Below are 27,701 nucleotides of genomic sequence, written 5' to 3'. Positions count from 1 at the left end.
GAACTCGAGACCTCAAGTGCAAATGCTCTTTAGCTAAGTGAGCAACAATCGTCTCAAGTCTCTTTATGATTTCTAATTCTTCAACTTTTTTTGTGTTGCTCTTGCACACAATTATACTGTATTTTTCTTGGGTTTTCCTTTTCATATGATATTGGATTGTGGAGGTTACCTTTTCATATTGAAAAGTCCCTAATTCTAAAAAGATGGAGTTTGACTCTCTAAATGATCACATATTGCTTAGGCTTCACTCAACTTTTGCTTATTTGTGTTCATGGAATTTCGATTAATTAAAATGTGGGTTGTGGATTCTATGATGATTGTAGAGGCTCTAGTAGATAATATTAGATACATTCCCTTCAATTTTATTGAGATGTAAAGAAACCTAATTAACTAGTTTGGGTTTCTGTCTCTACAATTATCTTTCAATAGGATTTTAAACTCTTTTTTCTTAAGAAGTAACAAAAACTATAGTCATGTTACGAGACTGCTACTGTAAGAAGTACTTCTCATGTGTTGTATGATGCCATTTTTATGTGAAATGCTGTGTGAACTGTACTTTAATTATCTAACGATGTTCGAAAACATAGGTATATAGATGGTTGGTAAGGTTGGTAAGGTTGGTACCATACGTGTGACCTGTTACATGTCCAAGTGTTTGGTGAAGTTGCTAATTTCATATTTTGAGAATCTAGAATTTAGTTGGGCACAGAATTCCTAAAGAGAATATATATTCCAAGGCAATGCTTTCACTTTCAAAATTTTCATGATTACTCTCTTATCCCTTAGAGGTCGCACTTGGTGCGATGGCAAGTGTCTTCGCCCATGAGCGGTAGGTCTCGGGTTCGAGACTTGGGAGCAGCCTCTCCATAAAATGGGGGTAAGGCTAGCCGACATTCACCTCTCTCAGACCCTGCGTAAAGCGGGAGCCTTGTGCACTGAATACGACTTTTTTTTTTTTTATTATCATCACTTCCATCTCTCCTCTTCAGAGGAATTAGTTCCTATTAATATATAGACAAACACTTTCTTCTTTTGACCTACTGTAAACACATGATAAATTGCTTGGCTATTCATTGAGGGGTTTAAGTTGCACATCCAAAAGCTTGAATCTAGATGCTTTAACCATAGATATATTTTGTTGACATGGTTTGGTTCAACAAAAGAACACAATATGAATAGGGGGATCGTTTAATCTATCTAATGATTAATAAAAATGTTGCGGAGATAGATTTAACGATTTCCTTATTGTTGTGATGTTCTTTGGTTCAACCAAAGGTTGTGGAGTGGGCACCTTTTTGGTGGCAGTGACTTTGATAATACTTTGGATGCGCAAGTCAACGCGTTAGCAGGTAGGAAAGTAATTAATCATGTGTTAAGACCAGGTAAAAAGCAGATAATGTGCATATATATTGGTAAGAACTAATTCTCCCGAAGAGAAACGTTGGAAAAAATTAATCTAAGCAGAAGACAGTTATGAAAAAAAGAATAAATTATAATTTTTTAATATACCATTTTTTTTTTTGCCCAGTTTTAACATACCATTGATTGTTACACAAATGTAATTTAAAACAAAATTTTAGTATTACTATGTTTTCATGTCATCTTTTTGAAATCTTAAATAAAAAGCTGTATTTTAAAATATTGATTGGAACATTTAAGGGATTATTATGAGATTCAATCAATCGATCAAGTCTAAAAAAAATTTAATAAAATTCAAAAATTTATGGGATCAATATGTACAAAATTCACGAATTATGAGACTTAAAAATTAAAAATAAAAAAAAACAATTTCTACAATAAAAATTCATGCACACTGCACATTTTTGTGAATTTTATTGAGTAGTATTAAGGGAAATAATGTACCCAATGAATTCATACATACAAAAGCAATGTACCCACCAACTTAGACCAAAAATAATGTATGTACCCATAACATAAATAGCATATGGATACATACCGAATTTACAAGAAAACTCATGGGTACATTTAAAAACTCAAGGAAAAGAATGTACATCATACCACATTGTTTTATAGACATGCATATGTGGGTACATAAAATGCAACAACCTTAAAAACCATTTTACATAATATTCTCCAAAAACTTTGTACCCATATATTTATGTAAAACGAATTTGAACCAACCAAAACATATTATAGCAATAGATATATTAAAACGAAACATGTAGATTAAAAATGTACCCATGGATCACTACAATAGAATTGGCCTTTTACGGCGCACAAAGGGTGCCATAAATGGAAATTCACGGCTTGAGCCTCCAAGCAGTAAAAGCCCCTGTTGTAAAAGATGTTTTGACAAATACAACGTACTCTAATAGTCGTGAATAATTTAAGTAAAACACGCCATAAATGTTCTTAAGGCATGTCCTACGTGCCTTAATTGGTATTAGTTACAGCGTTAATAGGGTGTCGTAATACTGAAAAACAATTACGACATACTAGTGTGCAGTAATTTATATTTGATACAGCATTTGTTGAGTGTCGTAATATTGTGAAGGTGATTACGGCATACATCGTAAAAAAAAGACTACCATCAACAATTATTGCTGATTTTAGATGCCGTAATTTACATCTATATTTAGCATATCATTTTTAGACAGACCTCACTTCATAACATCTAAACTGATACAATACAAGGATAACAATATTGATCATAAACATATTAAACTCCAAATACTTGGATTAATTAGTAGAAATTGTCAATTACAATACAATTCTAAGTTTGGACATAAACAAAAAATCTGAATTGTTTTGTTCCTTTTACAACTGATGCACATTCTATAGTTGACAATAAAATAACAAATTGACAATATCTAACCAAATTGATACTAGATATATCTATGGTGGTGCTAGATATATCGAACCAAATTGATACTAGGAAGTTCAAGTAAATAAACAAATTGACAATACAATAACAATAGACTCACAATCGATTTTAACAACGAAACTAAATCCTTTCTACCCTATTCAAACCTTTAGATCATGAATCATGATCCTTCTCTTTCATTTTTTTAATTGTATCTCACTCACTTTTTCATAATTTTGTTGCTGAAGGCCCTAAGAATTTCTATGTTGTCCTACACCTGTCTTAATATCAAAATATTTGAAAATTATCACACTACGTACCATTTAGCAGTTATAAATAAGTTGGTGGACCAAAAGGAAGGTGTCTTATAATCAAACCATCTGGCACACCACGATGTTTCAATGTTTTCAGAAATAACCTGCAGGATTTGAAAAAAAATAGAAATCAGTAGATGCGCAACTATGCAAAAGGACCAAAGCATCAAAACTTTTAACTGAGTCAATGATCATTTCTAGTGTCTAGTTAGATTGAAAATGGCAGAGCTTTTAACAGAGTCAATGAGCATTAATAGTTAGAAGGCTCATTGAAAAAGTGTATCAACCTCGCCACCACGATTCATTTGTTGCGCATTGGGAAAGACGAGTTTCAGTTCTTGCGACAGTATCAACATGTGCCTCAGGAGCTGCAACCTGTGTGTCAGGAGATGCCTCACTTGGTAGATCATTACCCTGTGATTTGATGTGTCACTACAACTGATTTCACAAATATTCAATATGATACCAATGTTATTAAATCACTAACCTGATTTTTCATAAAAAGATGCACCAATTCTGTCAGTGCTCTGACCTGATTAGTTAAATTGTGCACCTTTTCATCCATTTGGTGATTACGCAATTTTTGTTGTGAAAATATTCCAAGCTTTGTAGGAGGAACACCACCTCCAACTCCTCTTGCACGACCATGTCGCTCAGCACCAAAAACTTTGGAAAGAACGTCACCTCGAAAACCAGATGATGATCCATTTCCATATTGCTTAATTTTTTTCCTAACGTTGCACATCAAAGTTAAGACCTCATCCGTCATTGCATATCAACAAACAAGAAGAAATAAATGGTTAAAAATTACTTACAATAGTCTCTGCAGCAAGCAAATTGGATGGTCCACCACCCTTTTTAGTATGTGCTGCAATCCAAACATCACCTCTAGAAACTAGAGAAGGGTCTACACTTTTTCTTTTCTACAAAATAGAAACATATATGTAGTAAACACACAGTAGAACACAGAATAAAATTAGTAAATTGTTCTTGTCCTGTAGAAAAGAAGGCACTAGAATGAAATGTAATTACCAAATCCTCGGCCAACCTACCATATCCCTTGCGACTACATGTGTGCGGAGTTGCTTAGACTTCATCTCTCTGAATGTTTCACTTTTGTCCTATCAAAAGGAAACCAAAGATTCATATCACGTATCAATTAGCTAGCATGTACCAAATCTATCTTCAAACTAAATTAACATGCAATCAAGATAGAATCATACACATGTTTAACTAACACCAAATTCTTGTGTAGACAAGGCTTGGTGTTGAAATAGACTTTTAACTACTATCAGTTTGATTTCTCTGACCCAATTTTGAACTCAAAAGAAGATAACTAATCTTAGAAATGAAAGAAAATGAAAATGAGCTTACACTTTGCAAGGAAAGTCTTCCAATCTTGAATTAATTTGACATTATTTGGTTTTAGTCGAAGCCTTGCTTTCCGATTTCTTGCTTCTCTTATGGACTTGACAACTACTGATTTATGTGATCTGCAAACATTATTCAACCTTTCAAAACAATATGTTCTTTGCCAATCTTCACTTAATACGAATTTACTCTCTGATTTGATAAAATATCCATAACATTTACCAAAAAATATATATTAACACAAGTAAAATTTATAAACTATAAATTGTTCACCTTGAAGTAGAGGTGACAGGATAGGGTTGATACAGATTGAGAGCATACCTAAAGTTTTGGAGAACGAAATGCCGCAAAGCACCCTGTATTGGGGATTTCAGATTTTGAATGGCGGGGCACTTCGACGGTGACGGAAAGCAGATGGGCGACGGTGACGACGAGCAGACGAATCGACGGCGATGACGAGCATATAGAGCGACGGCGAGCAGATGGAGCGAGATCGATGGAGAGGAGAGAGTTACGATGTCAGAGAGAAGGGAAGGGGGTGGGCTCTCGACAATTAATATTGGGTAAATGAAAATGCAATTGCAATGTTTCTCTTTCAAGTTTACCAAAGAAAATACAAACCCTTTTAAGATTTGAGGGGAATTTTAAAAAAAAAAAAAACCAAAAAAAGAAGCGGCTAAATAAAAAAGAGAAGGCGCGAGAATGAATTAGTGCGCGGGCTTCTTTACCACAAAACTTCTGTGCTAAAAGCCATTATTTACGACGTGTTATTTGCGCCATAAAAGGTACAACCCAAATATATAGAAAGTCAACTTTACGACATAACGCAAAGCTTTAAAAGAAAAAGAAAGTGCGTAGTATAAATTGTCAAATACGACACACAATGTTTAAATCGTGAATAATTTTATTTACGACTTGCACAAAAGTGACGCCGTGAATGATAGATTCTGCACAAGTATTACAACATGAGCTTTATAAATCTTGTGAATAATATCATTTAAGGCATGTCAATACTGTACACCTTGTATATCTGTGTGTGATTTTGATTTCTTTGGTTTTGGATGGATTTTGATTTCTTTGATTCTGGGTGGATTTTGATTTCTTTGATTTATGGGTTTGTTAGGTACTCAAGCCTAAGGGAAGAGCCCAACTCAAAAGACTAGTCCAATAGGTGGGAGGACCCCTCGCACTTAAGTACCACTACACAATTTCTTGTGTAGCCGATGTGGGATCATAACATTACACCACCTTTCGAAAGACCCAACGTCCATGGCGGCACCAGTCGGCAAGTCCCCCGTCGCCAAGGTATAAAATATCGATGATATCGGAAATATCGGTAGTCCAAAAACACGGAAATATCGATGGAAATATCGGGATATTATCGATATTGATAAAAATAATATGGAAACCACAGAAATTGTAAGAAAAACTTGGAAATTTTTATTGAAACTTTGCAGGATGTTTATTTAATCAATTATCTATTAGTTTATCACAAAAAATTGGAAGCAAATGCATTGCATGATGGATTTTACTGATTTAAGTTGATTATATAGCGAGCTAGCAAACATTGTGAGTATAGAAAATATGTAGTAATTAATTAAAGAAGTTTAAACACACCATAATCATTTATATATAATGAATTAGTACAAAAAGAATTCAAAACAAAACCATATATATAAATATTTTAGCATATTTTCACAAAAACATAAGTGATATTTTAGCATATTTTAGCATATTTTCATAATAAAATAATGATAAAATGCAAAAAAAGTATCCAACAAACAAGTCCAAAATTTAAAAACACATAATTTTAAGATAATTGATTTTACATCCTACTTTAATAAACACGAACGCCTAAGACAAAGAAACTAAAAGAAAGGAAAAACATAAAAGAAACAAATAAATTAAAATAAACAAATAATAAAACAAAAAGAAAAAAAAAAGAAAAAGGAAAGGGCTCACCTGGATTCGAAATCAAGACCTAGAGCCATGGAAAAAGCGCATCGAAAAGAAAGAAAAATTTGATGGGCGTAAGGGTTCGAACCGGAGAACTTGGGGATTGTGAGGACATGTTGACCAACACGTCCAAGTCCGCACTAGTGTCAATCTTTAGCAACAACTATAATATATGCGAATTTAGCAGCTTATGTTCATTTCAGAAAAAAAAACCCTAGCACTTTCTATCTTGCCTCGAGCCCAGAGGACCAAACGACTCTTTGTCTTTCCATGTCAGACTTTTCCCATTCAACAGACATGGCATGCACACATGTCATGCATCCATGTGGTGAACTTCTTAGGATTCCAAAATAAAGGCTAAGATGTGCCCCATTTTTCCCATTTCTAATTACCTTTTAGAAATCCTAGGCCTCTCTCAGAGATATCTCTCAATAATTCAAGGACCTCCTTTCATTTCACTCGGCCCTCTCTTCCCATTTCTCTTAGACCTCTCTCTTTTTAAGATAAAAAAAAACAAATAGCTCTCGTTGGCGCCGTCTCTTTCTTGAAACTCTCATCTCTCTCCTTTCTCTCTGCACCGAGACCCACATACACACACGCACACCATCGCACCTGCTTGAGGAAGACACCCATCGTTATCAGCAACCTCGTCTTTCTCCATCTCTTTCTCGTCTCTGCAACTCGGCGACGCAGGAACCCTCTGGCGAGTTTCTTGAATTTCTCCGGTTAGGTAAGCTTCGGGTTTACCTCATTCTATTCTAGATTGAAGCTTAGATGTGAAATTTAAGTTCTATCTCGTGTTTTTGCAAGGTTTTTGGGACGAAATCGGCTCGAGAATAGGCACACCCATCTCTGGCGAGGCCGTGGGTGTCGACGAACTTTCCGAACACCTTCGACCGTTTCACGGCAAACGGAAGTTATAAAAACATTCCTCTCGTCTTGTATTTCATTTTGATACCTAGATCGGAGTCTAGGGTGCTCTTTTACAGTCGGCAGGAGCTGTAGAAGCTCCGGCCTTCTTCTCCGATTCGCACATCTCCAAAATATCGCGATATTATCGGTAATATCGCGATATTGTTGATATTATCGATAATATTGCGATATTTTGACGAAAACTCAGTGGATAAGTATTAAAATATCGGTAACTCAAAAAACCGATATTATCGGCGAAATATCGCGATAATATCGACATTTCATACCTTGCCCGTCTCCAAGACCCTTGGGAGCCCATACTCCCAAGGCGGCACCATGAGGCGGCACCACTCGCCAAGTCTCGCAGCGTCGGGAACCTAGGCTCTGATACCAATGTTAGGTACTCAAGCCCAAGGGAAGAGCCCAATCCAAAAAACTAGTCCAATAGGTGGGATGACCCCTTGCACTTAAGTACCACTACACAATTTCTTGTGTACCCGATGTGGGATCATAACAGGGTTGGCTAATTTATGTGCTTATTTATTTCTTTATGCAGATTTTGAAATCTTGGGTGAGTTTTTCAATGACTTGCACACCTCGATTCGATTGTTGCGGTTGAGGGGATTGAAGTCCAGTTTCAGCAACGTTTACTCCCAAATCGAGTGTTTAACGGATAGGTATTTTCTTTTGCTTGGTTGCTGAGAAAATGAAAGGCTTTTATGTAAATTGATCGTTTTTATCTAGATTTTTTGTATTAATTGGACGACAGTGATCCTGACATGGCAGATCCTCTTCTTGATGTTGCTTGTTCCTCGGTTTGAATTGATTGAATGGCGAATGACTGAAATATATTGTCCCATCACCGCGGAAAATGAGCTGTCCATTGTGAGCATAATCCATGGAGGTAATCTCACTGTCAAACATTTTATGAATGACTCTCCCAGTGCTGAATTTGAAAACCTGAAATATAGATATAGAAGTTCCACCAATCAAATACAATCAATTAAATTGATAATATCCTTTCAACCCTATAACATTATTGGAATAAAAAATTTTTAAAAAAAAATTAGCTCCCTCGTGCTTCAGAAAAAATATAAACTAAAATCAAAGTAGCAATAAAAGAATTTTGTGTGGGGATTTCTAATGAGATGTTGCATTGTGATTGTAATGCAATGCATGCGTATGAATCCGTATTCATATTAATTTGAGATCCAAGATGTTTTTAGACTAAAAGAAAGAGTTATAAAGTAAATATGGCTGCAGGACCATTGGACTAGAGGACCACATACTCTAACAATATATGATGAAAAGTACTCATTGTTCTCTTTTTTGTTGTCTAATTCTTCTCTTTAAGGTATAATATGAAAATCTTATTTCAAAATTGTGTTTTTTTCCCTTCAGAGAAAATTTGGGCTATAAGAGCTCAGTGCAAAGCTTCCTGTAAGCATGGGAAAAAACCAAGGCACAGTTCCACGCGAGGTAGTTCAATCTTTCATTTTCGTCTGATTAGTACTTGCCCTCCAAGTATTAGATTTCTTGCAATTTTACTTTTACATTGCTCTTATAGTTTGCCATTTTGTTTTGAGATGCTTTTAATTCTTGTTACATAGCAGAGCTGTAGTTCATGTGTGTGAATTTTTGTTTTGGTGTGTTTGGGGTTCAGAAGTGAATGCATTACTCAGGGATGGCTGTTAGCTTATCCCACATATCTTTTATGTTTTCACTTTATTCATGTGCTGAATTATGGTTTCTCTCTAAATTGAAGAACTAAAAATGGCAAGCAAACTAAAAAGCAATTAGATTATGAAATGGGTACTTTGGTTTCTCATCACTTCTTTGTTTTGTAATTTTCATTTATTTATGTTCTTTTGACAGCGTATCCAATTGTATTTTTGGTTTTCCCTGCGTCGTTTATTTTATGCTTGCGTGTTCTTTTGTATGCCTGATGTCTTTCTCTACAAGCTATGCATGAAGATTTGTTGTTGTTCTCAGCCAAGAGATAATTTCTCGGAATATGTTTTTAAAGTCATACAAAATACTTCTTGACGATAACTGGGTTTGTCGGGACCTGTTTTCACTACAAATAGGATGTATCTTTTGTATAAAAGAAGAGAATGGCGAGTTGCCAAAATTTCATTCTTCATCTTGATTTATTTCATGATGCTTTTTCTTTCATTTTATTTTATTCTTTCATTAGCTTTGCTAATTGCTACCACTAAATTTGAAATTGAACATCAATTACATGCCAAATGGACTTTAGAGATCAAGTATGGAGTGGAATGAGAGGAGAAGTCGTCACTTTCTCTCAGGTCTCTCTGGACAAGGTTTCCCTTATTTTTATGTAATTGTTTTTTTTAGTTTAATGAGATGGAATTAAATAGTTAAGTTACCATACTAATGAATGTACTTTATTGAATTTTTAGTAATAAAAATGTGACAAAATGAACACCTTCTTTTTGTGTTTTTAATTTTTCTCACCTCTCCGAATTCAGTCCCACGCCGCCGTGTCCACCTCGCCCGGTTACCGTAACCGACACAAAAAGTGCAAGTGCCATAGACCCGCTCACATACACTCAGGAAATCACAACCACACGAAAAGCAGCTTCCTTTTTTTGGTGGTCGAAGAAAGCTGCTCCCTTTAAAAGCCAGAAAAATCAAAACGACTGCATTTTCTCTCTCTTCTCATCACCATCACTTTTTGCGTCTAATTGGAGCAAGTGTTTCATGATGCAGCTACTTTGTATCTTCAATTTTTTTCCCTGCATGTTTATTTACGTTCTCAGCTTTTACACTACAACCATTAGATTTGTTATTTTGTTTTCTCTCTTTTTTTCTTTTGGTTTTGAACAATAAAGTCATCATCTTGCTTCCCCGCTAACATTTGGCACGAGTAGGAATGGTTTAGGTGTGCTCAGTTTTGGCCTAAATGGTTATCGAACGAGCCTAAATGTCTGTTTCAATTCTCTGCCCCTGCTGTTGGTGGATTTCAAGTTATTTACAAAATTGCCACCTTTCGGTGAGGGTTTCAGGGATGCGAGGCCATGCCGCTCTGGGATAAAGATAGACAGACAGAGGGAGAGGGAGACAGAGTGACAGAGAGAAAGGGAGGGGGAGGAGTGGGGATCTCAGTACCATTGCTACAGATCCTCGATTTCATGAGTGGGAGAGGGGGTACAGTCAGAGAAAAGTATGGGGGCCGTCGGGATTTGAGGGGGAAGGGTATGGATCGGGGCCGGGGGTCTGGGTTTGTCCCTTTGGGCTGTTTGCGACCTCTCTTAGCGACTTACTCCGGCTTTCCGATGATGGAAACACTAAATCATTCACTCCTCAAGTATGTTACTTTTCAGTCATTGTTCTATTAATTCCAGTTCTCATTCTAATCTCTGTAAAGTTTGTGGCTTTGCTCTGTTTAGGGTTTGAAGAGGAGAGAGAGAGTTATGCCTCGTTACTTTATGTAGAAAATTACTTTATACATATGCAATTTACATGTCTTGAAGTAACTGCAGTATCCTTTGCTTCATAGACAATTTCTGAAATTCCTTTTCTTTTTCTCTCCTAATTTCAGTCAATGATGCTGAACGAAGATTACGGAGTAGAGTACCAGGATGAGGAGACTAGGAATGAGTTTTGGCTCTTAATAATTGCTGCTCTGTTGCTTGGAATTGTCAGTGCTTTCAGTTCGACTTCAACAATACTATATGTGCATCTTAAAGTTATAGGAATATAATTTACATTTCAGAATTTAATTTATTTAAGTGTTTTGCTAATACACAAACACTGAGACTTGGTGGTGGCCTGCACTTTGCAGCCACAACTGAGATCAAGGATAGAAGTGCAACCCACTAGATAAGTAGTTAATTAGTTATACTACTAAAGTTACATAATGCCGCTTACCAGCTGGAAATTAACGAACTAGATTTCTTAACATATTTTTACATTCCATGTTTTTTTGTATGACAACTTTTTAGGTGCTGCAGTTTTGTTCTGGTTTTTCATTCTTTCTGTGAATTTCAATTGTAGTAGGATTGAATCACAATCATCCGAAATTACAAATAAATTTATTTAGTATTATTTTGTAAACTCACCACACAAAATCAGATAAAATTCAGAAAAAACCAAATGAACAACGATAAAATTCAGAAACCCTACCACACAAAATCATAAGAACAACATAAAAATTACCAATAAAAGTTAGCAAAAAACACACACGATCTGATAATAAACGTCTTAACGCCAATGATGGCCTCAAACCCAAACAAAATCCAAATCAGTTAAAAAAAATAGTGAAAATGAACTGAACCCATTCCTCTATCATATTCTTTTCATCTGTTTTCCTACCCCTAATCCCAAATCTCTCTTCCATGCTTTCTCTGCTGTTTTCCCCTCACCCTCGATCCCATTTTCTTCCAAGTTAACAGCCTTTACAAATTTTTTAGAACCATAGAAAGACAAACATGGCCGATTCAAATAATAAACACACACAGTTAACCTACCAATTCATGCCCAATTTGTTAAAAATATGAATAAAAAATAATCACAACACATACTTCAATGGGTCCTCTCATTCCTTCCCAAAAATTATAAACAAATTTTAACCAACATTAAATTTTCCCAAATTGAAATCACTTTTCTAATCTCTCCTGAAAAACTATAAACACATTTTAATTCTTCATGAATGGGTGCTCAAACCGGGAAAAAACCAAAAAGGAGAAAAAACATACCAAAAAAATAACAGGACCACCACAGCTGTTCGTAAATCTGTGATCGACCCAATGTTTTAAAAAACTCGCCTCGAGGCGCGCCTAGGGCGCCCTTGAGGCTTGGCTCTAACAGGACCACCACAGCTGTTCGTAAATTTGTGATCGACCCAATGTTTTAAAAAACTCGCCTCGAGGCGCGCCTAGGGCGCCCTTGAGGCTTGGCTCCATGGCTAACGCCTCAGTTTTGCTGGAGTGGGCGAAAGGCCGCCTAGGCGTCGCCGGAGCCGCCTAGGCGCGCCTCAGTGAGTTTTTTTTTTTTTTTTTTTTTCTTTACTCCCAAACCCAAATTTTGGGTAGGATTTTAACTGTCTCATACATCTTCCTTGCACTTTTGTCTCTATGCCTTTTTTCTGATTTTTATTTTTATATAATGGATGTGTGTGTTGTTTGCGTGCATTGTTATATGTGTGCTCATTGTGTTTTTCATCCTCTATTTTATGCATATATAATATAATATATGTATATATATGTGTGTGTGTATATATTTATAATATATGTGTGTGCTCAAGGTGATTATTGATTAATAATCTTCTTATTTTTAATATAATATATGTGTACGCTCAATGTATATATATTAAAAAATTTAGGTCCCATGAGGCTTCGCCTCACGCCTCACGCCTAGGCCGAGCTTCCCTCGGACGCCTCGCCCACGCCTCACGCTTTTAATACACTGGATCGACCAACCAAGCAACAAAAATGCAAATACCCTCTTAGCCAGGAAAATCCTAACAGAGGACCACAACTGATCCAAAACAAAATTATTAGAGCTTCATCCAAATTAACAAAAATACAGAACAAAAATTGAAAGACAGCAGTTATAAAACATACCTCGGTTGTATTAAATTGATTTGCCAAAGATCTAAAGACTGCCGGCGCTCAACGACCGAAAGGCAGCGGCCGCTCAAACAGAGAAGAAAACAGGAAACAGATTCGGCCAAAATTCGTCAATCCCAGTCGGAAAAAAAGCAAGAATCACGAAATGTTTGACCGCCGATCGCAAGTCTACAAATCTCGGAAACCAATTTAATGGGGTCAGACAAAACACCCACAACCATAGGTCTAAAACCCCTCCTCAAGTCAGATCGCAGAAATAAGAGCGCTTAAAAGACGAAAATCAAGAGCAACTGAATGATGCAGAAATGCTTAATAACAAGATAGTTAAGTGTCTGTTTTTTATTCTATTTGCAGAATCCCAAGACCGCAACCCATAAACTATCACCATGATTTCAACTTGTCGAAGAGTGGGGACGCGTAGGGGGGCGGCCTGAGCCACCACCCTTATCATTTGGTAAAAAAGAGAGAAAAAAATTGGTACGCAATATTATAAACTACCATTTTTTTATTCCACTTTCATAGCATAATCTCAGCAATCATGTCTACATTTTTATAGCTGTTAACTCAAATCCAACTTTTCAATTAATTCAAAATGCATCGGTAAATAAGGAGTCCTATCAGCAAAATAAAATTTCTCGCACACCTGCAATTTTCCTCCACTTCTCTGAGCTTCAGACTCCAGCAGATGAACCAACTGTTCTTTTTCTTTGGATATCCAAGCTCACTTGTTGTCACGCCATTGCCTCGTTGTCCCGTGTAGGATAAAACAGATTGCTGCAGCTCCTTGTATCAGGCAATGAACACAATATTTAAGAACAGCAAACAATTGGAGAGGAGCAGGCAGGGATGAGAGAGAGAGAGAGCAGCAGAAGCAGAGGGTTATACCTAAAAGAAAATTACCCATATGCACAACCCGAAGAACTCACCAAGAAACCTAGCTCTTCTGCGCAAGAAATTCCTTCAAATCAAAACGAAAAACTGAACATGGGTACCTGATATTAACACCCACTGACAGCACCAATTTCACAAAAAACTTGTCAAAACCTGCAGATCCACAGCAAAAAGAAAAATAAAGATCTTAAATTTGTTAGCCCAGACATCGTAAATTGAGGATAAATCATTAAAAACAAACTTACCTTAAAGCTGCTGCCCCGACGATCGCAAGATGAGAACAAAACGCCGAACAACAAAGGATTAGATAAACCCAGGATCTCTTCTGAGACTAGTTTGAAAAAGAAAGAGCAAGGATTTGAGAGCAAAAGAGGGGCTGGCGAAAAGGGAGAAAATCGCGGATGAATCGGTAATATCGGAAATATGTACTCGAAAACACGGAAATATTGATAAAAATATCGGCATAATATCGATACCGATAAAAATTACATGAAAATCACGGAAATTGTAAAAAAAACTTGAAAATTTTTATTGAAACTTTGCAGGATGTTTATTTAGTCAATTATCTATTAGTTTATCACAAAAAATTGGAAGGAAATGCATTGCATGATGGATTTAACATTATCAAGTTGATTATATAGCGAGCTGACAAACATTATGAGTGTAGAAAATATGTAGTAATTAATGAAAGAAGTTTAAACACACCAATTGGGGCTTATTGCGGCAAGTTTTGTAGATATGACCTCGCATCAAGTCGTCTTTTGTGTTAATTTGTAATCTTAACTGGTTATGTTGTGTTGTGTCAATTAGTTAAATTAAGCGGTACATCCAATTGGGGCTTATAAACATTTTAATTCTCCTTAAAAATCTAAGGGCATTTAATTAGGATTTTAAGTGATTCTTTAAAGTTTAAGGGGTATTCGATCATGATTTTTAAGAAATTCATACATTCCAAATGTATTAATTTAGAAATTGATTCAAAGAGATTTTTAAAAAGCTGGGAAACTCGAAAAAATTAGAAATATTTCACATAATATTTTAAACATTCTCAAATCGCTACCTGAAAATTTGAGGGAATTCACTTAAAATTTTACATAAAAGTTTTAAAAATTATTAAACTTCATCAAAGTTCGTAAATTTTTAAATCTATTATAATCATTTAAAATCTGAATGGAGTAAAAAATTCAAATCTAAATCTAATATGAAACAATCACTAAATTACATAGAATTTCTAAACCAAATCTAACAAGGATCAATTACAATTCTAATACGATGTTGTAATTACTTGGAGTTTTTTAGGGCAATATGTAACACCCACCCCCATTTATAAAGATATATTTGTGTAATTATCCCCTAAACATTTTAATATATCAAATTGGTCCTCTTTGACTACCCAATCAGGATCCAAAACATTGGATCCCTTTCTTTCTGAAGTGGCCACGTGGCAGCCCCTCCACTTTTCTCTTTTCTCTCTTTGTTCCCCCGCGACTCCCTTCTTCTTTTCTTCTTCTTTCTGTTTTCTTTTCTTTTTCTTCTGTCTCCCTCTCGGCTCTCTCTCTCTCATATCTCCCTCATCTCTCTTCTCTGCACCGCAGCACGCACGCACCCATCTCCTCTGCTCCTCCTTCGCCTTCCTCCTCGTCGAGCCCGTCACCATGTCCCGCGGGCCGCGACCTCTACCTCTCCTTCGTCGTCCCCATCAGCGAGATCCTCCTCGTCCGCGTCTCTCTCTGCTTTCTCTCTCCTCTCTTTCAGCTGCTCATCGAATACGATCTATGAAATGCTTACTCATTGATCTCTCAGCTCCGTCTGATCCGCGGCCTTCCAAAGATGATGATCTTTAGCACTGTAACTGCCGGTGAGGTACTCGATTTCTCAGCTTCTACTGTTTTCTTCCAGATCTTGCTCGAATTCAAGCCCTTGCTTCTCGGATTAGTGTAATTTTGTCACTGATTTTGGTATAAAGTGGTGATTTTTGTTGAAAGATAGTGATGATTTTGTTCCGTTTGGTTGCAGGTTTTGTTCTTGCTCGGAGTTATTCTGATTCTCCGGCGAGATTGTGACTGACTGTCGAGAAACCAAAATGTCTCGATATTATCTAAAATATCGCGATATTATCGATAATATCGATAATATCGCGATATTTTGACGAAAATTTCCTGGATACCTATTAAAATATCGGTAAAGCAAAAAACCGATAATATCGGCGAAATATCGGTAAAGCAAATTTCCTGGATACCTATTAAAATATCGGTAAAGCAAATTTCCTGGATACCTATTTCCTGGATATTTTGACGAAAATTTCCTGGATACCTATTACTTTTTATTTTATTATTTCTATAAAAAAATTAATATAAAATGTTGACATAGTTTAACCGTGACCACACATCAATGGAGGGCATGGGGAGAGCATGGAAATAGAAGGGCAAACAATCCACCTCCGAAAATTGCAGCCTAGCGAAGGCGAAAAACGAAGAGGAAAGGTAAAGCGAAAAAGATGCGGTCGAAGCAAGAGAAACGGACGATGAAAGATGCGTGGACAGGAATGACAAAACGGACTTTATACTGTAGCAATTCGTAAACAGTACGTGAAGTAAAGAAGAAACCGAGGGCATTTTTTCCCTTTCACTGTTAATGAACAGTGCTCTATCTCCCATGATGAACAGTAATTTTCTGCTGGCTTTTAGTATATGTACTAGAAATTAGGTCCGCGCATTGCTAGGGGAACCAGTTGTTTTAAGCGTAAACAGATGAATAAAACACATTTAAGTTGAATAAATTCAACACAATTATGAACAAACAAAAGGATACATTTAAGTTGAATAAAAGCAAAATGGATTTTCTTTTGCATTTTTATAATCAAATCAAGTAGCAATGTAACACGTAAAATTACAAACTTGAAGCAACCAGAGAGAGCAAAAATTAAGATGTAAAGATATCCTCAAACTTGCAACATACTGTATGGAAGCTAACCATAGAGGTTTGTGAAGCAAACTGCGGCATGAGTTGCAATCAATTGAACAAAAGCATAGTAGTTTAACTTTGTAGTTAAAACCGTAGGCAAATGAAGAACAATGTTCTCTTTCATAACGAAAAATTTATTTTAACCACTATCATCATTAGGCAAATCGTTTCACAAATCCAAAAACACATAATTATATTTTGAACAATGCCAATTAATGATCTCCCATTTACTTAAGCTCAACATCAAAGCCAATGAACTGATGAAAGAGCGAAAAAGAGAAACAAAAAACCTCAATTAAGCAATTAAATTGAGTATTACTTGATAGAGCTGGAAAATTACCCAGTTCTTTAGATAGAGGATCAAGAGTGACTGATGAGAGTGTAGAGAAACGAACGATTGAGAAATTCAAGCTCTGAGCTCAAAGTTGGGGCTTCCAATTTCCAACTGGGGGAGAAATAGCAAAGAAAACACAGAGAACCAATCCACCAAAAATATTAATCAAATGGGTTTCTTCTAATTCAAAATTTGGACCACCCAAATTCCGATGAAGCAATAACCATTCAAAATTCCAACATATTGAAGCCCTCACATACTACAAATTATCAATACCCAGCAATAAAAATTTTGAAAACAGTAATAATGAAGGAAAAAGAAATTAAAGCTGCGAGACATTCTCTAAATCTCAAGCACCAATCCAAATAGCCAGTAATTTGCACATAAGATAAGAATCTAGCAATATTTCCTTTGTTTAAAACCCAAATTCAAGAAATCATGAAAAATGTAAACTTTGTATGGTAATTGAAGCTTTACCTGCAGATCAACAGCAGCAAACGGAATCCAACGACATGTACCTCAAAAGTGGGAGAGAGCTGAGAGATGAGTGAGAGAATCGATAAACAAAACCTCCAAAATCACAAAAGGAAATTTGAACAGAAAACAAATTTGCAAATCCAAAATAAAAAAAACATTGAGAAAGCTGTAAAACTCACCAGGAAACGCTGGCTTTTCTGGGTAAAAAAATTATTCGAATCGAATTGAAGAACCGAGGAAAGTTCTACTGATTCAGTGGTTTTTCAGCAAGAAAGCACCCTGTTTGTAATTCATGAGAGGTTGGATAGCGAGACTTCTCTTTCCAAAGAGGTAGCCCCCATTTCGCGATTGCCAAGCATCCTTCACAGTACTAACAGCAAAAAAACTCAAATAATTCCAAACCTCAACAAATCAAAAAAGGACCAACACAAACACTCAAATAAAAATTTCATCAATTTGTTTATGCTCAATCCGCTATTCTTATTTCATTTCGAATTCTCTGAAGAAAAAAAATACATAAATCCATAAAAAAAAAATCTACCCAAATGAAAAAAAGAAAAAGAAAAAAGAAATAGAAGCTTTCAACAGAGAGATTACCTCAACAACAGAAAGAAACATGTGACTTCTTCAATTTGAACAAAATTCAAGGTAAGTGGCCAAAACATTATGATTATTCAGCTAGTAAATAATGGATTCACCACATTTATAACTCAGGAAATGCAATCCACCATCAAAATTCTATTCATTAAATAGTGAACCCTATATCTTTTGCTAATGAATATTCAAAGTATTTGGCGATAAAATAATGCACAATGGAATAGATTAATCATCAATTAATTTTAATTATCAACTAAAAATAATATTCATTAAAATTGGGGTTTCAACAACTCTAGATTTTGCTATTGATAAGTGCCAAAAGATGAGTGGCAGGGATATAAACAGAGGTTAATGGTCCAGCTTAGTAGATAAGTTTATAGGTTAGCGTTTGTTAACCTGTTAAGTATGTGTCTTGAGACCTAAGCAAGGTGATTAGTTGTTGTATTAGTTCCTGAAACATTATATGGCAAACCAATGTCAGTTCCTATGAAAAATAAGATCACAGAATCTCAGAACAAACAATGAGAGAACATTGCAAGCAACAAAAAAACATGAATAAATCAAATGTCAAAATCCAACTGACCCAAGCTTCTTTCTCACTTAATACTAAGTCATTCTTAGCTTCGTCTATTCAAGTAATCTGCACATGCATCCGGCAATCCACCTACACCATTAGGAAACAACATGTGTAAGAAGCAGATTAACAAATCAAACATATGCAACTATCTAAGGGAGGAAAAAGTTAAACAATGAAAAGTTGTTAGTTGAGGCAAATCATACTCCACAATGAAAATTAGTAAAGATTAAAGTACAAAACAATTGAGGTAAATCATACTCCAGAACGAAAAAATTTTAGAAATACAAACTTAAAATATTACCCATCATGCTAGACGCTTCTTCTAACACAATTACATTCACCTTTCTAATATCATAGTATTTTTTTCATTTATGCAATCAATACCGTCCAATCTTTGAATTTTTCATAAATTGGATGGTAGAGTGTAGAGCCTAAAAAATGTTAGGCAGGCTGCTACAAAGATAGTAAAGCCCAACAGTTAGAGAACAATGGATATTCATTGTACTCAATATGCATATATCGCAGGGCCAAGAAAGTTATGAAGAAACAGAAATGAAACTGTACAGCATGTATCCAGCAGGGAACAAACAATATGAAACTGGCACTCAAGTACTGTAAGGAAAATCAAATTAGCATTCATCTAACCAGAGCTTCTAGCTGCTAACAATTAGTTGTTAAAACCCTAACACTAATCAAGCGATCCAGCACATATATCTAGCATTCTTCGCATCCCGCCAGTAATAAAATGCATTCAAGCGCATAGTAGCAGCATGCACAAATAAAGCAGTTTGAGTGACATTACCAGTAGATCAGTGAGTTCACGATAGCTCTTCCTTAGCTCCATGTGTTCTTGCAAAATGGAAAATATAACCTATAAATAACATAGTTCTCAATATAACTTAGTAAAACTCTTCATATGAAGATATACGAAAAGAGAGGAAGCAGATTTCACCTGGCGCGAGTAATGCTCTACATCCCTCTTCATGGAAGCCATCTCAACTCTCATTTTTTGGACTTCGGCTTGAAATCGAGCATTTCAAAAAGGTTGTTTGACAAAGCAAAAAATTCAGAACGCAAAGCTACAAATTGATAATAACAACACTGTTGGGCAATAAACAAAGGATACTTACCTCCAAAGAAAAAAGTTTGCCCTCTGCATCCCTCTGACCTTGGCGTGCACGGTCCACTTCTTCATGCCATGCCTGCACCTTAGTATTCACAACTGTGAGTGAGTACTATAATACCATGGTGAAGATTTAAATATCCTCAACTAATTTGGGTTGGGCTGGGCGCCCATGTGACAATGACTATAGTCAAAATTTCAACAAACCAAAATAATATGCAGATAAATAAAATAGAAAATAAAGCCAGCTAATTTCATCAAAAGATAAACAATTTGGATACATTAAGACGCCGAGTAGCAGGAAACTGACCTGGTTTTTGAAGGAGGCATCCGTCTCAGCCTCTCCAGCAGCCTTTCCCTGGCGAGCAGCATACCAGTTCTCTATCTTGCATGCTCTTTTCAGCTGGATCTTCTTAACTCGTTTCAAAAAAAACGTTCATATAGTTCACCTGCTAAGATTATCACACAGCCAAAAAGTAAATAGATTTGTACCAAAGAATACATAAGGAACCAAGAAATGAGAAAAAGATCTACCAATAGAGGGATGAAAAGCAAACACCAGCAAATTATGAAGAAGCAGAGAAATGAACACAGTGAAACCCAAAAATTCAAATGATGGTTTTAACAAAGCAAACGAGAAAAAAATAATAAAAAAAGGTTTTTCAAACAATGTATAACCTGTTGAATCAAAAGAAAGAACTGAAAACTCATACCCTCCCACACGTCCCTCCTTCACTCTGTCACTCTGTCACTCACCCTACGCACCAACCCATTAATTAACACCAAAAATTGCACACAGTCATGCTTCCTCCTCCTCTCTCTCTCTCTCTCTCTCTCTATCTCCCTGTCCATCTCTCTCTCTAAAAAGATAAATCCCCCAAAATCGGACCTAACATACTAAACAATTCCAAAAGCTAAGCTACCACAAAAAATACAATAAAAAAAACGAACTTATCTTTGATTTGAGGCATGCAGCGCAAGATCCGGTACCCACACTCTCAGCAGAGTTCATTCATGACCCCTACCCCGTTTCCCTGAAATCCCAATGACCTATATGGTTTTCTCTGACCATACCCACTCTCCCACATGTGAAATCCACATGCAGCAACAGTGCCGAGAACCCTTCCCTTCCCCCTCGCTCTCCTTCCATCGCCATCTCCCTCTCTCTCTCTCTCTCTCTCTCTCTCATCCACACACACACAGAGCCCTCATCCCCGAAACCCTCATTAAACGACAGCAAATGAAACTTACCCTGTTACCCCTTATCTCACCCAAAACTGAAAGGACAAAATTGTCCTTCCCGATACAATCGGATTGTTATTTTGTATGGGCAAAACTGTAATTTAAAATTTTGGGCCTGACCAAGGGCCGGGCTTCTCAGCTAAAACCAATACATTTGGGCCTGACTGCAAGCCGGGCTGCTCACCTAAAGGCAACACAAAGAGCAATGGCATTGTTGTAATTAAACTGAAATTCGGATTGGAACACTATTCATTTCTACAGTGCCATTCCCAGCCTTACTTTAGACTAAAGTAATAATGCCATAAACAAGCCAAACTTTACAAATGCCTATTTTCGCATACGAAACATTTGAGAAAACTGTAGCAATGATCCCTCAACTTTAACCAAATTGGAGCAATGATCCCTCAACTAAAATCCACGACCATTGGTCTCTTAACTCTTCAAAACGTGCATTTATGGTCATTTTCGTCAATTTTGTTAAATTTTTTGTCAAAATGAGTCATGTGCAATGCATGTGAAGCTGAATCATGGGGTAAATATGGGAAACTAGATGAGAAAATTGTAGAAATGGTCCTTGAACTTTAAGCAATTTGGAGAAATGATCCCTCAATTTTAATTTAATTAGAGCAATGGTCCCCAACTTTAACCTAATTGTAGCAATGATTCTTCTAACATTACTTGTTTTAACAAAAGTTCTGACGGAGTTAATGAAAATGACCATAACTACACGTTGTGTGGTGTTAAGGAACCAATGGTCATGAATTTTTAGTTGAGAGACCATTGTTCCAATAAGATAAAAGTTAAGGGATCATTGCTACAATTAATTTCCTCAAAACAATTTGGCTTTTCGATATAAATGTTGAAAAAGCATATATGGAATTGTCCTATGTATGGAATATCCATTTAAGTTCTCATTAGTTTTACATTACCTTCTGCATATGTCTGGAGAACAAATATATACATAGGAAACCTTTAAGGGAAGGGGTTCCCATTCTTTTATAAAAATGAAGATTAATTGTAGGGTTTACACCACATCGAACTTTAACGATCGTAATCGTCTATTTTTCAAGTTGCACCACATAGATCATCCTTACAAAATATTAACCAAATCGGAAATGTTTAAGATATCTAATTGAGTTCAAAGAAATTAACGAATACTTTGTTATATAAGAAACAATAAAATTTTATCTTGATAATTAAATAGGCAAATGGGTTCGGATTGAATTGAATTTTTACAAGGATGATATATGAATCGAGACTTACAAAATAGACTGTTCGGATCGTTAAAGTTCAATGCAACGTGGGCCCCACAACTAATCCCCATTTTTTGAAAAAAAATGGAAATTCCTTTGCATAAAGGGCCTGTGTGTATGTATGTGTGTGTGTCTATATATATATATATATATTCTTAAAGGGATGCAATTGTTTTCTTATTAATTATACTGTAATACATTAACTATGCATGTATATTCCAATGAACTTGCTTATATCTTTGGAAGTGTATACGGATCAACCGCCAAAGCTTTTATATACAGATGCATCTATATTTGTAAACAACATCTTCACTTATTTTCTAAAAGTGTTTCATTTATTTTAACCATGCTATTTAAAGTTTATCAAAATAGTACTTGGATCTGATGGTGTGAATGAGTATCCCAAGTAATCTAATTAAGACTAGAGTCGAAAGTGATGCATTTAGTAATTGCTTACACTTGGGAATAGGAGTTGATTGAGGTGGTGGTGGTTTCTTGTATTAATAATTCGAAACAATGCTTTGGAACCTAGGTTTGGGAAATATGAAAATTGATCTTGTGGTCGAATGTTAAAAGGATTGTGGCTTTTGTTGGATGTTTATTGGTTTGATTATGGCTTGCATATATATGTGAGATGGAATTCATATCATGCATTGCACTAATAAGAGGTACTACAGTTATACTCTCAGCTTGTCATTAGTTACGACCGGTGGATGATATTGTATCCATGCTGCTGGTAAGTATCCACTCAAATTACATGTATTTATCAGCTTTCCATCTATACATGATTCAGTAATTCTATCAGTGATTACATCGGACATTGAGGTATTTTGCAACAGCTCTGACGTATTCTATCTTGTATGGTATTTACTCAATATTTTAATAAGACGTGTTTGGGTAATTATGCTCTGAACATATTCTCATGCATGTAATAGATGGTCGAAGTCCCATTAAGTGTGGCCCTTCGGGGAAGTGTTGAATAATTTTGATCATGTGCAAGTGTTTTTAATTTGGGCATATCCCTATTTTAAGGGATGTTCTGCCAAATTTTTCAATAGATTTTATTGGTTGATAATTTAGTTATGTTTTCATGCATATTATGGTTTCATCACCCATCCGGATGATGGCCATCACACCTCAATTTTGGTGTCCACTAGATATTGAGGTCGGGGTGTGTCAGGTTAGACTTAAGATTGCAAAACATCTGTATGTCTCAGTCGAACTTCGTCATGCCGACCCATATGATTAATTTGACTGCAACAAAGATACAAAATGTTTATAAATTTAGTTAATATATAGTGCATTATAAAAATAAACCAAAAGCCAACATAAGAAAAAAAAAGTAAAAAATAAAAAAAGAAACATTTTTAGGCTGTATCCATTATATTCTTGAACCATAAACCATAAAGAAAATACTTTATTTCTAGGTTGCAAAATCAGAAGCAAAAATTTAACGCGCGAAGAACCTCTTAGCTCCCCCTTTCTCTCTTTCCCTCTTTAATGCGCAAAGAATCTCTCGACTTCCCCTTTTCCTCCTACAAAAACGTACCCAGTAAATAAAAAAACATAAAAGTTTTGAATTGCATTGGGTCACAACAACTCTGTTCTATGCATGAGCTCGTCAGATCGCGACCTTTGGATTTTGATCCGCATTGAAGGTCCGGATGCAAGGTGTGAAATCCCGTCCCCGGAATTCCACTATTAATTACGTATTTCATTATTAAAGTCTGTATTTCGTGTTTACATTATTTTTAGTTTATTTTAATTCCGTTAATTTTAGAATTTGAATCGTATAGTTACAAGGTGTGAATTTTTGTAATTAATCTTTTAAAACTCGTAGACCTTTTCGAGGTCATAATTAATGTTTTCGAGTATAATTCGATCATATGAGCGCGTAGGTGAAAACCGTTTGCGAATCGAAACCATAACGAAAAAGTTACGGACGTTCAATACCAGATTTAAATAGTAAATTTTGGGTTACTATATGAGGGAACTCCCACCATGTGGGAAGGCTGGACCAATCAAATGAGAGAGTGAGTGGAGTGACTAATCAGAGAAGAGAGAGTAAGTAGCTGTCCCAAAAGCCTTCGACGTTTCAGACCTGGCGACTCATTTTTCTAACCCGTTTCCTGCGACTCCGACGACGGTTGTTTTGTCGATTTTTTTGTCTTTCTTCAACCTCCCATCACTACCAAACTTCACCACGACATCCCAGCATCCATTTCTAGCCAAAACCATTGAGATTTGGTCTTGGTTCCACGAGGAACACCCATGTCGGTTTCGTGAAACCCTCATTGGCGATTCACTATTTCTGAAACGTTCTCTTTCAATCACCACCATCATTAGCATTCTTTTGAGACCATGAGCAAACCCTAAACAAGTTTGAGGACGGTGGAATACCGGAGATGACGAATCGAGATTCACCTATTTTAGGGTTTCCGACGGTCTAAAGTGATTTCAGGCCACTTCCCGGCCAAATTGGGCTTCTTCACAGGTATACAATTTACTCCACGTCTCACGACATTCATTTGGAATTAGGTGATTTTTCCGACGAATCTAGGTTGCCAGCTGTTGCGCACGGCGGCGCGTGCTCGAGACACCACTTGACCTTTCTAAGCTAAATTTGATGTCTGATTCCATATTTGACATCTGATTGACGAATTTGCGTAATTTGAACATTATAGCAAATGATGATTCGACCATTAGATCGTCACCAAAGTTTAGTATGTTATTGTATGTAAGATTTGAGGACCTTAGGAACTTATGAATCACAAATACAGTGGTTGGATCTTGCGGATCGAGTTATGTAGGGTTGTGGACCCTACCGTTGATCGACGGTTGATTTTTTGTCAACGTGTCTCGATTTCTCTTCATTCGTTGTAGGGGGCGTATGGAAATTTTTTATTATGTGAATACTTGAAGAACTCTAAATGTGGACATGTACTTTGTCTTAGGTGACAATGTCACATCCCAATCTCGGCTCCGCCATAACACGATATTGTCCGCTTTGGGCCCTGGCCACGCCCTCACAGTTTTGTTTCTGGGAACTCACATGATGCGATGAAAGTTAAGCACTCAAATTAAACCCTCTTGTTGTCAAATTGTAGTATAAATGCAAGTAGGGATCGTTCTAAACCGGGGATTAGGAGGGCTTGCTAAAACCTTTAAACTGACTCAAAAACATAAAAACAAAATTAAAAATGTTTGAATAGACTCAAGGGACTCAAAACAGATTCTAAAGATTCAAAACAACTTAAAAACACTCAAAACTGCCTAAAAACACAAACTAGTCAGATTTGGACTTTAAATCAACTTTGGATGAATTTAGTGTTTTGGCTTGAATCAAAACACTCAAAAACACAAACAAAACAGAAATTTAACACTTTGAAACAAGAAAGTAAAAAGGGGATTTTGGTTTGGATGAATTTGAAATAAACAAGCAAGTTATAAAACTAGGCAGATTATAAAATGAATTTGAGAAATAAAATGATGGATGGATTAGTTAGAGGTCCGTTCTTCACACATGACACACTTGTACATGAATCGATTTCCAATTGCTTTTCAATAAACTATTATGCTCAACACCCAGATTAACCGTGATGCACAAATTAACCCTCAGATTTTCCTTTACTCATTGAATTGGATGAATGCATGCGACAACCCAAATCATCCTCTAAAAGTCCCCTATATTAATGCATAATAGAGATACAATCAGAGATCATTACGTTCAATGAAAATCATAAGTGTTGACGAGACAATTATAACTATGAATGCATGATACAATTGCCAAGAATTCAATTAACGCGATTGTGTGACAGCCCGTCCCTAATTTTAAGAATTTTTAAAGTTTTCATAAAGGATTTTACAAAAATGCCCTTTGAGGCACGCACATCATTCGAGGTTAATCGTTGTGTCGTGCCATCTAAGATTTGTTTTCTTGACATATCCTCGTAGTACTCGTCGTTACGGACGCGTGGGCGTAGACGGTTCGTGATTTGGAGTTATATCGAAGAAGTTATTAACGTTTGAAATTTGGGATTTTAAGGAATTATAATTTTAGTAAAATATAGAAATTCTTTTATGAAAATGGACGACCCAGATTTAATGATGAATGAAATAGATGGCTGGGATGAGAAAAAGGAAGTTGTGTGTGTGTGTGCGCGTGAGAAGAACCAGAAAACAGAAAGAAGAAGAGAGATTGGGCAAAAACTGCCCAATCGGAGAAGAAGGAGGAGAGGCGAATCAGAAGAAGAGAGAGGGAGAAGCTGACCAACCAGAGGAAGGAAAGGAGGAAAGGAGAGAGGGCGAGAAGCGGAGGAGAGAAGGAAGAAATGGGTTTTCCCAACCCGTATACCCGTGCGACCCGCGACTTCCAATCGGCGGGTTCTCACCATTTTCGTCCAAATTTCCGACGAATTGAGTCAAGGTACCACTCCTAATCAACATCTAGGCCTTCCCTCTTCACGTTTCACCCCAAGAATCATTAAATTTCATGGTGATTTCGCGAAGAACACCCACACGGGTGCCGCGACCCTTTTGTTTAAATTCTTGAAATTTTGAAATGTTTTCTTTCAATTACTAACACCATTAGCATTCCTTTAGGACCTAGAACAAATACTAAGAGGTAATTGAGGCGTTGGAACAAGTTTGAAGGTCGAATTGGAAACACCTAATTCTAGGGTTCTTCACGGTTTTGGTGAAATTGAAGCACTTCCAGGCCAAATTGGCCTTGGCCACAGGTATGAAAGTTGTTCTACTCATTGATATCTTCAAATCTGCAAATTTTGGTAATTTTTGGAAATAGTTGAATTTTCCGGCGAGCCGGGGGCGGCCAACCGCCACCCGCGGCGGCCCGCGCGGCGGCGCATGGCCAATGGCCCGCCAATGTCATTATTAGCATGTGATTAAGGCTCTAGGTTCAGTTTTGATAATTGATGGACGTAAATTGAGTAATTGAACCTAAGTTGGTTACGATTCGTAGTTAGGTGAAAATGTGAATTGACGATCCGACCGTTGGATCGTCACCAAACGTTGATACGTTGTAATACGTAATATTTGAGGATTATAGGAACTTACGGATTGGGAATCCGATTTACGGATCTTCCGGAATTGGAGTTGTAAGTTCATAAAATAGAATGTTAACCGGCACTTAGTTTTGGAAATTGACGGAGATCCGACCGTTGGATGGTAATGAAATTTTAGGATGTTGTCCTAGAGGTATATTGTGGACCTCTGGAAGTTACGGATTTGAAATCCGAGTTGCAGATCATCC

The 27,701-nt window shown here is 36.4% G+C and overlaps 1 protein-coding gene and 2 long non-coding RNA genes across 17 annotated transcripts; 1 reads left to right on the top strand and 2 right to left on the bottom strand.

Moving 5' to 3' along the window:
* Positions 1 to 2,678: 2,678 nt before the first annotated feature.
* Positions 2,679 to 5,093, bottom strand: LOC103444779 (uncharacterized). Of its 7 annotated transcripts, none has more exons than XM_070809205.1 (7): positions 4,831 to 5,093; positions 4,513 to 4,631; positions 4,171 to 4,259; positions 3,954 to 4,061; positions 3,692 to 3,869; positions 3,426 to 3,552; positions 2,679 to 3,242 (listed from the first exon to the last, which is right to left on the bottom strand). In XM_070809205.1, exons 4-7 carry the CDS (start codon positions 4,019 to 4,021, stop codon positions 3,232 to 3,234), a joined length of 384 nt encoding a protein of 127 aa, XP_070665306.1. In that variant the 5' UTR covers positions 4,022 to 4,061; positions 4,171 to 4,259; positions 4,513 to 4,631; positions 4,831 to 5,093; the 3' UTR covers positions 2,679 to 3,231. The 7 variants fall into 7 exon arrangements, with proteins under 7 accessions (XP_070665306.1, XP_028950374.1, XP_070665299.1 ...); XM_029094541.2 differs by having other exon boundaries at positions 3,626 to 3,869; positions 4,831 to 5,061; XM_070809198.1 differs by having other exon boundaries at positions 3,626 to 3,869; positions 4,191 to 4,259; positions 4,831 to 5,061.
* A 1,944-nt stretch (positions 5,094 to 7,037) lies between these two features.
* LOC108171695 (uncharacterized) lies at positions 7,038 to 11,123 on the top strand. Of its 4 annotated transcripts, none has more exons than XR_011573706.1 (6): positions 7,038 to 7,195; positions 7,276 to 7,381; positions 7,934 to 8,054; positions 8,147 to 8,281; positions 8,779 to 8,856; positions 10,943 to 11,123. It is a non-coding gene; the product is annotated as an uncharacterized lncRNA (long non-coding RNA). The 4 variants fall into 4 exon arrangements; XR_001788246.3 differs by lacking the exon at positions 10,943 to 11,123 and adding an exon at positions 9,870 to 10,913 and having other exon boundaries at positions 8,164 to 8,281; XR_011573704.1 differs by lacking the exon at positions 10,943 to 11,123 and adding an exon at positions 9,870 to 10,913.
* Positions 8,041 to 14,271, bottom strand: LOC139189917 (uncharacterized). 6 transcript variants are annotated; one of them, XR_011573699.1, is made up of 6 exons: positions 14,108 to 14,271; positions 13,872 to 14,015; positions 13,615 to 13,754; positions 12,966 to 13,139; positions 9,856 to 12,879; positions 8,041 to 8,337 (listed from the first exon to the last, which is right to left on the bottom strand). It is a non-coding gene; the product is annotated as an uncharacterized lncRNA (long non-coding RNA). The 6 variants fall into 6 exon arrangements; XR_011573700.1 differs by having other exon boundaries at positions 12,099 to 12,879; XR_011573702.1 differs by lacking the exon at positions 9,856 to 12,879.
* Positions 14,272 to 27,701: the final 13,430 nt, after the last annotated feature.

The sequence above is a fragment of the Malus domestica genome, chromosome 02 (assembly GCF_042453785.1).
Source record: "Malus domestica chromosome 02, GDT2T_hap1".
Lineage (NCBI taxonomy): Eukaryota > Viridiplantae > Streptophyta > Magnoliopsida > Rosales > Rosaceae > Malus > Malus domestica.
Note: the sequence above shows the minus strand (reverse complement) of the source record. Positions and strands in the feature narration are given on the sequence as shown.

Excerpts from the sequence above, each read along its gene's own strand:
- LOC103444779 (XM_029094544.2), bottom strand. The coding sequence starts at position 4,021 with ATGTTTGGATTGCAGCACATACTAAAAAGGGTGGTGGACCATCCAATT. Across the intron at positions 3,870-3,953 it reads TGCTTGCTGCAGAGACTATT|GAAAAAAATTAAGCAATATG; the intron begins GTAAGTAATTTT and ends GTGCAACGTTAG. Across the intron at positions 3,553-3,625 it reads ATCTTTTTATGAAAAATCAG|GGTAATGATCTACCAAGTGA; the intron begins GTTAGTGATTTA and ends ATCAAATCACAG.